This window comes from Anguilla rostrata, chromosome 6 (assembly GCF_018555375.3).
Source record: "Anguilla rostrata isolate EN2019 chromosome 6, ASM1855537v3, whole genome shotgun sequence".
In the NCBI taxonomy this organism is placed as follows: Eukaryota; Metazoa; Chordata; class Actinopteri; order Anguilliformes; family Anguillidae; genus Anguilla; species Anguilla rostrata.
Genome location: NC_057938.1, coordinates 22042210 through 22055796, shown reverse-complemented (window position 1 = coordinate 22055796; position 13587 = coordinate 22042210). Strand labels below are relative to the sequence as shown.

The following is a 13587-nucleotide window of genomic DNA, read 5'->3' as shown; positions in this document are numbered from 1 at the left end:
TATTCAGATGCCGGCACTGTTTTCCCGGGTCGTCCGTTCTCCTGGTGTCACGGAGACTGGCTGGGGATAGGCACTGAGCGGACCGCGAGCGCATTCCTCAGCCCCAGTGATTCAGACGCTGCCAGGCCGCGCGTGAGGGTTGGAGCGTACGCTCTGAATCACGGCTGACTTTCTCCTCCCCAGTCTCGCGTGTCAGGCTCGTAAGTTTACGGTGCGGTATGAGCCTGACCAGGGACACGCCGTGATGAGTCTGCCCAACTTCCGGGGGTTGCATTTTTCAAGTAAAAGGACAGTCGCTTAGGCCGGGCTCCAGCTGACCCTTTGTGACATTAAATTACAGTAGGAAGCATTAGGCATTTCATGAATTTGTCTGACTAAAAAACAGTTACAAGTGCCCCATGTGAAACAGTGCACACCCCAGGCACTTGTAACTTGTGACTCCAAATATAAGCAAAAAAAGCCACTCTTAGTTCTGAATCTAAAGATGTAGTTTTCGGATGCAATGCGCTTAGTGAGGTAATGCCTGTGCTTGTCTTGCAGGCCTTGTCTATATCAATGAAAATGTGTCAGTTTAGCTACATTAGCTAAGCCCTTGGTAGTGGTTTTCCTGAATGGGCAGAGGTTTGGTTAAATCAGACCCAACCAGATTTTTGAGGTTGAGATTTTAGGCTTTTCAACTGTATATTCCCTCTGATGCCCTTTGCACTGCAAAAGCACATACTGTATGCTGGGTTCCATCTGGACAGGGAAAATGTTACGAATTATCGCTGTGTAATCAGGGCGTTTTAGCACCAACTCTGTTGTAGTTACACTTCAGATTGAGCTGGGGCCAGATCTTGTGTGGAATCACTGAATTGAAAGCAAGATGCTGTTTTGTTTACTATAACATACCTGGCATGAATAGTTTTGTTCCCACTGAGTATAAATGAGAAAATATACTGATGTTACAAAGCACTTATTTTCTTGAGGATGTCTCAAATGGTTTTGAGCAGGTTCTGAAGGGGTTTTTGTTCTTGCAATCTCTAGTATTCTAGTTCCGCATTGGCTTGATCTGGATTTTTGCCCAGGTAAATTATCCCTGGTTCCATCTGAGAAGGCTGGGCTACAGCAGTGTAGGACTGCCTCTCTGAAGTGAGTCACGATTTTGCCTTCTTCCTTATAGGGTCACCTGCAGTCCTGGCACTCTCACAGAGACTGTGAAGGGGGAAGGCAGGCTCATTTATAGCTTATATAAACACCCGGCGACATGGAAGCAGTGTTTCCTCTACGCAGAGGGGCAGGGAAATGCTGTGGAATTTCCAGGAAGTGCTTTGCGTGCCGTTTTCTGTGCCAGATTGGGCGATTCCAAAAAATCTTTCAGAAGATCCACATCTGTACAGTGGCTTCAGAGTAACAATGTATGGGAGTTAATGGCAGATGGGGAAATTTCCAGGGGGGTGGGGGGGACGGGGGGTGTGGGGAGAGTCTGAAAATTTGTCTGAGTGCCAACTGAAGATTTTCGGAATGTCGATTTATGTGAATTCTGCAATGGTCAGTTGTCTGGCCTCAGATTTATGTGAAACCATATATTTATGACAGCACCTAGTGTTCTGTAAAATGGTTAATACATAGTTACATAGGGCCAGATTTGAGTATACTTGTTGTTGGCTAAACATCTATGACATTAACATAAACACGCACCATTAAACAAAATCTTATATGTCACATTTACTCAAGTCCTATAATATGTATCACATGCTTTCTAACAGTAAAGACTGATACAGCAGCAACTCCTCATCCATGATGGTGAATATAATGTGGGCCTGGCAGAGCTGAAGGTACGACTCAGCCCTACCCCCTGTGTTGCAGGTGACTCCTATGACGTGTGCGCCATTTGTCTGGATGAATACGAAGACGGAGACAAACTGCGGGTCCTGCCTTGTTCTCATGGTATGACTATTCTGAACTCGTAATTTGCAATGTATCTCAGGTCATGACCTGCTGACTGACATTTCCTGAGACGTGCATATATACTTTACTTAGCAAAACGTTTAGCAAAAGATTGCAAAAATGAAAGGAATTTCAGTTGCATCAGAATGTATTTGGCAGCCTTTGACTTACGGTGATGTTCTGTTAGCATACCACTGTAAGTGCGTGGACCCGTGGCTGACCAAGACCAAGAAGACGTGCCCCGTTTGCAAGCAGAGGGTGGTGCCCTCCCAGGGCGACTCCGACACGGACACGGACGACAGCAGCCACGAGGACAACGAGGACGACGCGTCCGAGAACACGCCCCTGCTCCGCTCGCTGGCCTCCACCAGCGCCCACTCCTTCGGCACCATGTCGGGCTCGCTGTCCCAGCGCGGGCGGGACCCGGAGTCCTCCGAGTACGAGGACGAGGACGACGTGGAGACCGACAGCGAGAGCGAGGAGGCCTCCGTGGAGACGGTGGTGGTGCAGCTGCAGCAGACCTGCCCTGGGGACGGGGACCCCAACGCCTGAAGCCTCCCCCCCCTCCCCTCCGCCCCCCCACTCCTCCCCAGGTGTGGTGAAATGGGTTTCCGGACTCTTCATTTTGTTCCCCTGTTGCAACGCATATCACTGCACTTGTACATATCACAGCCTGATGCAGCACAAGTTGTGTGTGACCAGTAACAGGCATTCCAGTGTGTTTAATTGTCTTTGAAGTGCCAAAGACACTGGTTCCATGTGTGCAGCCTGACAGGTGACGGAATACGGACGGTTTGTGCCAAGAGGGATGTACTTTGCCAAGCTGGCATCGGGCGTGGCACCCGGTGAGTGTGCCCTATTCACTGTGAAGGGGGGAGGGGCGAGAGTTCATGAGCTGAAATCATGCTTGTCATACATTTTTAATGGAATGCAACATGTGTATATATAATGTACAAAATCGCAATATATCAGGTCCTCACAAAGTTGTACTTTGTCGCCAGCTGCATCTGTACACACTGCGTCACAGACGAAGGCCAAGCTGTACATGTCCTTGAGAGGTGTATACTGTACATACACTTGCATAAGTTAATCAGAGGCTGTGCAGCTTTCTGTAAACTTTACAAAGTGATCTTACATTTTAAATGTGGACAAATTAGAAAGCGGGATTGGACAGTGTAGGAGACCTTGTTCACGTATGGAAGAATTGAATCAACCTTGTCTTGGGGACACATCCAGCTGAAAGGAATTGACTTTTTGTGTTATCGGTTGACTTGGCAGAATGGTGAAGGAGTTCTAATTTGTGTGGGTCAGTAGCTTGAATTTTGGTTTACCCGTTAGGCACACATCTTTAATGCTTAAACTAAATCACTTTCCGGAAATTCACAAATGCCTCACCATGTGTATTTAGTTTGTGTATGATTACATTTTAATAATGTACTTTCAGTGAATTGTTTTTAACATGACTTGAACTGTTAATATTGGCCAAGTCTTGTTGCCTTCCTTTGAAGTCATTTCATCTATCTTGTATTTTTATGCACACCTGTCTACATTCAAATTAAATTTCATTTTCAATTCCATAGACAAGGTATTGTCTTTTTTCGTTACAACTACTCTGCATTCCTGTTTACTTGATTCTTGTGCCTTGACTGGACATTCTGATTGACAGGTACAAGAACAGCATTGTGAGGCTTTGAATTTCAGATTGTTGTCAATGTAATCTAGAACAGCCTACAGAATTTTGTAAACTAAGTGGTGTGAGCCAGGACGTCCAAACTAGTCCAGCCGGTCCTGAAATCCCACTGCACCTTTAATCTTTTAATTTTTTTTTCAAATGTAAGATGATACAAACTATAATTTAAGTGCAAGTCACAGAAAGCTCTCATGGTTCAGACTTACTTTTCCATGACAGGCCTCGGGTCTGGAGATAAGGCTGTGAAAGGGCATGCATGTCATCCGGAACATACCCTCTGCACTACACCTGCGCAACTGCACGTCTCCAGTACACAATCGCCACAACATAATACGCAACTATTAACAGTATAAACAGTACCATAGGGCAGTACCTTTTAGCTAAAAAGGTAAATAATGGGGACGACTGCAATGTAGTGACACTACAGGGTGGATTTTTATGATACAACTGGGTTGCATGTAGAAAGGCAGTGTCACATTTCAAAAAAGGAGAAAATATACCTATGGATGGTGTGAATAAAACGGAAGTAAACTCAAAATGAACACTAAGGGGAAATTAGGAAAATTCTCATTAAAAATATGATCTCCGCCCCCAAGTTAAACTATTTATCATCAGTATATTAGGATACTGTATGGGTTCACTGGACAATGTTGCGAACATTGCATTCCGGTGCAGAGAAAACTAGAACCTATTAAAATTGCAGAATTCCCTTCATAGGCTAATGTTTTGGATCTTTTTGTGTACTTGCCTCTGTGCAGAACCATTACGGTTATTGATACTGATCTATGGAGCAGTACCATTGCTTAACTAAGGCTCTTATCAAAGGCTTACAGAACATGGATCCATCTACCCACTCAAATGCTATTAACTATACAAACTGGTTTAGCAGTCAGAATGGCAAACTGCTTTGTCAGCTTCATTGTTACATATTTATATTACCGGATAACCTTGTAGGGTATAATCACAATTTGAGTCAATGACAAGTACTTCCCCCTTTAACTCCACAAACATAGCAACTTTCCACATTTTAAAACAAAGGTCAGGTATCTGGATCAGTTGTCTCAAAACGATCACATTCAGGAGTCGAAAGCAAGACGACACCTGCAGTTTATCTGGTTGGAATAAATTTATTTGATCTGTCTGTAAACAAGGTGGTTTATCAATTTATGGCATTTTTTTTTTCTTCATTTTAATGCATATTAAATCAGATGAGTTAGACTGTATTCCAAGATGTAAGAAAAGGTGTAGGGAAAAGAAACGAACATAAATCAGCGACAAAGGGTTGTTTTAATCTGTACATATTCCACAAGGCCTGAACATGTTGAGCTTGCGCTAGAATATCCGTAGGAAGTGCCATTCCAATGACTCCTCGCAGGGCAGCGGGTAAAATCCATCTCACAACTGCAACAGATCATAGCTCTACATTATGGCACAGGATACACATTGTAGAAAGATTCCACAAGACAACCAAAAGTGGTCTTATTCCAACCAATACCATCTCCCATGAAAAGTGTGCACAATTTTTTTTTCTTTTTCTTTTTTCTTTTTTTTTTGGTTACTTTCCACGTTTTTTTTAATTGGACATTACATTAAGTACCGTGCTTTCACAGACAACTTCTGATACCACATCTTATTTGATGACTGGAGCACAAGGCAATTTATTCCACAGTATGGTTTTTTTTTTCTTCCCTCCACAGCGGGGGGTTTACAGAGTCAATTGCCGTACTCCGAAGACGACATTTCTGCAAAGATAGCTGACGAATGAGGACGAATGGCGTTCCATCTGTTTTGACCAAATTCAGCTGTGAAATCTCTATAGTGTCATCTCATTAGAGTATTAAAAGTTAATGATACAGTTGGCAAACAGATGAAGTGACCAGTCGCCCTTTACAATGATTCACAGAAAGTCTGCAAATACCCCAAGCTGCAACTAAAATTGGTCCTATTAAAAAAAAAAAAAAAAAAGACAATTCAAACTGGACAACACTCCAGATGGTTATGCTGGGATATCTACTGTCCAAAATGGCAGCCTTTTTTAAAAAATAAAAAAGAATATATATTACAGGAGCTGGCAAATAAGGGTTCAAGTGCCTGAGCTATTGTTAAGGTGGAATGTCCATGGAGATTATATAGTCAGGGATGTGATGAAGAGATTGTGGGAGAACATCCCCTGCATCGCAACGATGCCGATTTGCTATTACGATCTAAATAATCCAACACCACACCACGACTTGTAAGACCACACCCAAACACAACAGCAAAAGCATCCAATGCAGGTTATTAATAAAGAAGTTGCAATAGTTTGTGGGGGAAAAGAGGTACAGTGATTTGTCCAGGAGGAAAGCTGGTGTCCTTGTAAAATGGTAAAGTGATGTGATGGTGGCAAGTTGCCTTACAAGGTACAGTGAGGTGTAAAAAAAAAAAAAAAAGGAAAGGATTTTGGCCAGAGTTGAGAATGAGGTTTTTTTTTTTTTTTTGTTTAAGAGGTTAGGGAGGGGTAGTCAAAGGGATAAAGTTCATTATTAAGATAAAAAGATATGCATGCAAATTCCCTCCTAGTCATGCTATAGAAAAGGAAGACAAATATGAGCTTGGTTAACTGCTCAAAGCGCTCTAAAGGCATCGACCAATCCAACATTATCACTACCGGCACCCTTTGCATCCAATGTCAGCCGTTAAGCTAATTTCGGTTTCCTTCGCCTGATTTAGGTTTCCAGTGCTGTGTTTATACCAAGTGCCCAGATCTGTAATCAACCCAATTTTTTTGTCTTTAATCATTTTTTGTACTTTTTTTTTTTTTTTTTTTTTAACTCTAAAATACAATTTTTTTGCAACGTCACATTAATAACATGCTTATTTTCCTATGGTGCGACAGCAGAGGGAGAAAAGAGAATTGGGTACACAGTGAGTTAATGCATATAAACAAATGGAGGAGGGAAGTGGGGGGGAAAGGGAGTGGCAAAAAAATAGGGGGGGGGGGGGCATAACTGGGAAAGAAAAGTAAAAGCATCTACCGACTACATGGAGTAGCAGTGTCAATGATAACGTGATGGTGATGAGAATGGGCTTCTGGGTGGATGAGGGAGGAGGATGCTTAATACCCAGTCTTCCTCAGGTATTCAGCCATGGTAAAAGCTTTCTTGTTGAGCTGCCCTCCATGGACACCTTCCTTTCCCATGACTATAACCAATACTGGAGTACACAAGGAAACAGAACAAAACAAACAAATGAACAGAAAAGAAAAAACTTTGAGTCTTTCCCCAATAAACATAGGGAGACAAAAGGTGACATAGATCTTACCCCCCAGTTACCCTTCATTGCTATTAATGTTTCCGAGACGTTAATGACATGATGGGGAAATCTTAACAGCAATATTCTTTTTTTCCTTTATTTGCTTTTTTCCCTTTTTTCTTAAGTTTTGTGTTTTTTTTTGTTGGTTTGTTTTTTCCCTCAAATGCATCTACTTCACAAGGCTGAACTAATCTAGAACCCTGAATCCCTTAAGTATTTTGCCATTGAGTATGCCTTCTTATTCAAGCCGCCTCCGTGGACCCCTTCTTTTCCCATTACAAGAACCAAGACTGAAAGAAAAGAGATAGAAAAGGAAGTTTAGACCACACGTGACAGAGTTTAAGAGGGAAACAAGTGTCAAAGGACAAAGTGACAGCAACAAGAAGTCAGAAATTCAGGAATGGCAAGACAGTTTAGTTCAAAGGAAGGTGCAGGTTCACCCATGCTACCTCAAGGTCAGTATTTAATAGGGCTGTCACTTTTTTGTTTGATAATCGAATCTGTTAGACTCCCTCAGAAAATGTTTTATTTATAATATTTGAAGGTTGGAAATTGTAATCCCATTGCCTAGATGAAATAAGGAGCACAGTTGCTCTTTGTAATCATCAGTGTTACGCTCATGGTAGCGCTCAATATCAAATAGACTGATAAACAAGCCATGTTATTGTTTTGTCTAGAGGGTATACCATTAGGTAGCCTAAAAATAAAGTTCATGTGTGGGTCATGCTAACCGCATAGCCTGCAAGCTATACATTCTAAATGGAGGAGCCATTAAGAATTAAAACTACACTGCACCTCAGGAGTGCCATTTGGGAATATTATGGGCTCTATGCCATTGGAGACAAAATATTAACCAAGGAGAAAGTTGCCTGCAACGTATGTGGCCAGCAACTGCCCTACTAACGCTCCAAAGGCTGAAACGTTTTCCTCTCCAAAGGAGATTAGTCATCTCAGTTTTGTTTAAGTAAGCAGATGCCATTGTTGTGACAATGGACTTGTGCGGAGACCTATAGTCATTTTATTGCTGTGAATGGCATCACTGGCTTTATTTTGGTTTATTTTGTTTAATACAACTTCAAGATACTGTTGTCATTATTCCTTAGTTACAGCATAGCACATTTAAATTACTCAGCTATAGGTTTATTGGGAAGTTAAAGATGGGCTGTAATAATTATACATTTGGCAACATTTTATTGAAATTTTCATGGTAGAAAGTTTGAAATTTTTAACTAATTCACATATGGAATTTATTTGAATTTTTTGGAAGAAGTGACAGCCCTAGCATTTAAAGCATTCATTTTCATGTTCAGAAAGCGCCTCTTGTTTGTACTGCCCATAACTCCGGCGCTTTCAAGCAGACAGACAGTTTGGAAACGTCCGAGTGGACGTGAGGGAAATCATGTTGTGGCCCCTATTCATTGCACGGGCCATGTCTGAGCTTGGAATGTAGTGGTAGAGTACAGCAGAAAGGGAAATTCCCATAGTGAAAAGTCAGAGCATTCACCTTGGCTGCATTTCAAACCACTTCCTCTGCCCTCTGGCAAACTTCAGGGACAAGTTACTACTGTAACCTTGTCTAGGTGCGGGGCGGGGGGGGGACTTCCTGCTCAATTTGTTTTTCAAAAGAAATATGGAAAGCAGCATCGCTGGGAGTCACACCGCAGTAACAAATGTGACTAAAAAAAGCGATTCTTCCACATCTTGCTGTCCATATGTCAAATGTGGCTATGAAAATGTGCCTGTAGGGAACTATATTTGTACTCAGTTTAAGCAATATAAAATGCATAGCCAAACTTGACAGACCTTAAAGATACAATTTCGTATGCAGCTTTTGCTGACAATTTTTCCAATAATGCTAACTGGATATAGCTAACAAATCAAAATCGTGGAAAGTGACATTATTCTGTTCTGGTTAACAGCCAAGATTGCAACAGTAGTAACATTTAAACTGTTGCATTACAAATGTTAGTAAAGTTCAGCTAATTCCAATTACACTGTACAAGACAAAAAAATGTATCACAATCATTTTCCTCATCTAGTTTGCTCTGTGTATCTAGTGGTAAAATCATTTCCCTAATTTCATGAAAGGACAGGGACACCCTTCAGACAAATATCATTGCCCTTTATTGCAAAAAGCGAGTTGGGGAGGGGGGGGGTGGTTGAGATTTTGCCATTTAAGGTGCTTCAATGTATGGAATGTGTATGGAAAAGTTTTTCCATAGCCATCCAATTGTCATTCAAAGGGCATCCACCCATTTTTCTTTCCACGTATGGTCTTGACTACAATGAGCAGAATCAGGAAGAAAAGGAATATGAAGTGTGGCTAGCAGGGCCCGGGTGTAGTTACGGACAAGAACAGCCTATGAAGTTCAGCAGAACTGCACATACCTTCTTCTATGCGGGTTCATAACTGCAAAGCGAGTCATGTGCGTGAAATCGCAATGTCGGCAACTCTTCGAATTAAGAGTCTGATATTACAAAAAAGGATAAACCGGCACTGCATTAAACAGGAAAGTGAATGCTTTTGCTACTTTGCATAGCCAAACAATGAATTGACTGTTCAGAAAACGTTCATGCTTGTTAGTACCTCTTTCCTCAATACATATGTGATGCTGCACACCATAACCAAATATTCAGAGAACCTAAAATGCTGTAAAGTTAATTAATACCATGCACTGCAAAGTGACATTTTTTGAAAGTTTTGATTCACATAAAAGTATGTGTTAATTGCAAACGGAGACATGCATGCAATTCTCCATACCAAGACAGTATAGAAACAAGGAAACCCATTGTAGGAAAAGAGGTATCCGATAATAGCCTGGCACATACAACTGCTTCCATACCCTTCAATCCACCGTAGTAAAACAAAGGTATATCACATACAATTACCTAAGATGACCACATCAGGGGCCATTACAGGTAAATTGTACAAAAGTAGCATGTGCGATTTTCTGATTAATGTGTTAGGATTCATCCTAGAGATGTTCCAGAAAATTTTTTAAGCTGAAATCCACTCCTAGTGTCAGCTCCCTTGTTGATTCTATCTTACTTGAGGCATGTGGCCTGGGAAGTAGGCACATTCTTGGAGGTGGGCGTATGTTTGAGGAGAAAATACATTTTTGTGTTTTTGTGTCTGAAGGCACAATTGTCAATTTGAAATTGGTGAGAAATAATCTTAAGCGCTTGCTGGACAGAAGTCAGTCATTTTTACATACAGGGATAAGATTCTGACTGCTGTAATGCTAACTAAAATATTCTGTAGTCCTGCTCATCCTGCATTGTGAAGTACCAATAGATTAAATGCTCATGCACTGTCTGGTTCTTATTATCTGACTATTTCCTGTATCCAATTCTTTCTTTTGCTACTGGAAATCCATAGGGAATCAAGTATTTAGTGAGATTAGCTTTTAGCATAGTCTGCTTAAAATTTTCTAAAGCAGACTGACTGTTAATGGGGCACAATATGGAAAAATTGGACTAGTCATATCAAGTAGTCCAATTTAAGACTGGACACTTGATATGGATGGAAACTTAGGCAATACTTCTGCCAGGTAATTACGTGTTGATTGTAACATGCATATTCTGGGGGACAGCTGTGCAAACCTTAAAGCATCAGGACCTGTTCAATATATATAAGCTGGAAAGTACACACAGATCACTTTACCTTTGTTACAAAACCATACTCAAATGCTCCTTGCATTATAGGGTGTCTTCGTGCAATGCAATACACACACACACACACTTTTTTTGTCTTTACCTTTGCCGGCTCTGCCTACGGAAACATTGTATGTTGGTTCCCCTCCTTGACTCTTTGTCCTTATGTCCATCGTCCAGTCACCGTCGACTAGGAGGCTGTCTCTGATCACAGAGCACTTCTTTTGCCCTAAGGTCAGACCGCTAGTGAAGAAACCCTCTCGATCTTTTCCAACTATGACGTCAATTTCTTGAGGCTAAAAAGGCAAACAAAGCTCATGAGAAACGAATTATTTACGCAATAAAACAAACAGATACCTTGTAAAAAGTCAAAGTAAAATCCCTGCAGACCACACACAGCTATATCGGGTTTTACATCACAAACTCTGGTATGCGTTATGTCGCCATTAATGTTTTTTTCCAAGCTTGAGAAGATTTCAGTATATATTCTAGAAACATTAATGTGGGCATTGTTAAGTATAACCTCAAATTGTTTGCTTAGGACATCATGTTCTTTCAGTCTCTTCGTTAAGGTTAAGATTTTAACAGGCATTCTAGTCATGCGGGACTGTGACTACACCGTGTCTGGTTCTACCTATATTTGAGTTACCATCGCCAAGCCGCGAATATCAGTTCAGTACTTTAAGCAACCAGTTGCTAACATGCTACATTGGTAGCATAAAAGCACTTCGCCCACTATCCAGGTCCATTCGCTTATTTAGCAGAAACCGGAGAAAGTAAGGCGTCGCCCTCACGCAGAACTGCAGAGTCACGGCAGGCCCAGCCTTCTCATTTGGAAGAAATACGGTGCGAAGGAGAGCATCGACATTTTGGGAATGTTTTTGTTTCACTTAATACAGCTTGGTAGGCATCAATCTAATTCACTCACTGGCTATGTATATGAAAACGCAGAAATGCGCCGCTTTGAGTACTATTTAATTGGCTCTAATGTTAAATGTAAATATCAGCAGCCATCTAAATTATCCAACGTAGCCGGAAAAGCACATAAGATATCGATTATGGGCAAGCTGAATCAGGACTCAGCTAATTTCGCCTGTCTTTTCCCCCAAGCGTCGTGCAGCACTGCACTCCATAATAAAAACCCGACAAATGATCCGAGTAGTGGTGTTAACAAGACAGCCTATAGACTATTAGTTCCCAGCAACGTTTGCAAGCTAGTTCATATAGGAAGGTTAACTGGCTACTTCTCACTGGGTGGCTAGCAGTGTTGGTCAGCGTTAGCAAACGGTCTTACAAAATTAACCATAAACGTGTCCATTTTCAAAATGGAGGATTCTCAGTACTTTACGGATAAACTAGCCCCCTAGCCTTCCCCTTGATGAGGGAAATGAACTGGATTGTCAATACAGCCTAAATCTACATGACAACCACAATAAACTCGTTTACGCCTTCATCTAGCCAGCTAGCGGAATCGAGAATGCCGAAGTAGCGGGATGAATAAATCCAGCGAGGGGAGGCGCCATCTTGGGATACACGAAGGGGGCGGCAGTGAGGACCGGGAATTCTCGATTCCACTTATGAACACCCGAGACTGAAAGTTGGTTGTTTGGACCACATACATACGCTAGTAAACTTGCGTATCGTATGATATTCCTATCTAAATTGTCGGCCTGATTGATTTTGTTTCTCATACAGCTTTCTTATAACACCAAAGTCAGCTAGCCATTATTAGCGGCATCGACCCCTGGACCGCAGTGTCGGTTATTAGCTACATAGCAAGCCAACTAACAACACCAGTAACTGTTGGGTAGCTAGCTATTGTTGAATCAACTTGACTAGCTTCATGTCGCTAGCAGTTATGTCCAATATAAACTCACAAGAGTTTCGCTGACCAGCCAGCCAACTTTTCCTTATTCCGCCCATTCCCATTGCGATACATTCGCTTAACAAGCCATTTAGAAGCATAACGTTTGAAAATTGCAAAAAGAAAATCCAGCAGGTGTTCCTCCTCACACAACTAAAACTAATTATTAAAAAAGGGAAAGGCAGAAAAGCTGCTAGTTAAGTTAACACGGTAATTCAGTGGTTAGGCTATGTGCTCGGCTGGACAGCTAGGTTTGCCTGCAAGCGGCGTTTTCCATGTGGCGGCCTCAGGCTTCGGGAAGCTATATAGCTAGTCACACAAATAACGGGCTCCCGTTAACACGAAATACTAAACGTTAGTCTATTCGATTAGATAGCTAGTATTCCAACACAAGAGACAATACAGCGAAGTTTGCTCGTCTGTAGCAAAATGAGCAATTATACTAGATTTGCGTTTCCCAATATTCCCTAGACTGGGCACCCCCTGTTCGGCGAGGCCTCCTCTTTGATTACAATTGACAGCCCCTGGTATAAAATCCCATTAACGTTATGCACCATGCTAGGTCATTCTTTGGGGTAAATTCTTACCGTTATATTATTAAAAGTACCACCGGAATGTGCTGCCCAGACGTATTTGGCGTCCGTGTACCCAATAATGGCGGAGTCCTGGCAGCTGCCATCGGCCATCAGGTTATCCACGTAGCCTTGCCAGGACATATTTGCGTCTTTGTTAAAATAAACGAATTTCCTATAAAAATCTGTGGTAAATGTTCTTAAATTATACTCTCGGTGTTGATTCAGACGTATTTAGGTTAGTAGTACGTCTCTCCACTGCACTCACGACTCCACGCGCTGTCAGGTCCCCGGTTTAATCTTAGCCTGGCAGCAAAAGAAATCCAAAGCAATCGGGCAGTGCCTGGGTGTAGTCCCCATTGGATCACTCCGCGCAGTCGTTGTGCGGTTGACATTCCCTGCACAGCAAAGAATAGAGGCGGAGGGATTATACGAATAGCCAAGATAACTGTTCGTCCGCGGCGTATCTTTAAACATTTGATCAATATTTTTCTGTGAGTGTTTGGGGTTTGCTGTGATATGTTCCCCCGTTTTTATTATTATTTTTTAAAATGTCAAAATCGTGTCATCATTTGAGGAGATGCGTC

General features: G+C 41.9%; 2 protein-coding genes across 3 annotated transcripts in view; one reads left to right on the top strand and one right to left on the bottom strand.

Annotated features, from left to right (window-relative positions):
* rnf13 (ring finger protein 13) overlaps window positions 1–3506 on the top strand; it is a 36654-nt gene extending 33148 nt beyond the window's left edge. The window contains exons 9-10 of the mRNA XM_064339008.1: window positions 1849–1929; window positions 2117–3506. Of these exons, the coding sequence (XP_064195078.1) occupies window positions 1849–1929; window positions 2117–2481 (446 nt within the window). The 3' untranslated portion in view covers window positions 2482–3506. The remainder of the gene's footprint in view (window positions 1–1848; window positions 1930–2116) is intronic.
* Window positions 3507–4726: 1220 nt separating this feature from the next.
* Window positions 4727–13359, bottom strand: LOC135256825 (profilin-2-like). 2 transcript variants are annotated; one of them, XM_064339009.1, is made up of 3 exons: window positions 13016–13348; window positions 10668–10860; window positions 4727–6811 (listed from the first exon to the last, which is right to left on the bottom strand). In XM_064339009.1, exons 1-3 carry the CDS (start codon window positions 13142–13144, stop codon window positions 6714–6716), a joined length of 420 nt encoding a protein of 139 aa, XP_064195079.1. In that variant the 5' UTR covers window positions 13145–13348; the 3' UTR covers window positions 4727–6713. The 2 variants fall into 2 exon arrangements, with proteins under 2 accessions (XP_064195079.1, XP_064195080.1); XM_064339010.1 differs by having other exon boundaries at window positions 6743–7200; window positions 13016–13359.
* Between the last annotated feature and the right edge of the window lie 228 nt (window positions 13360–13587).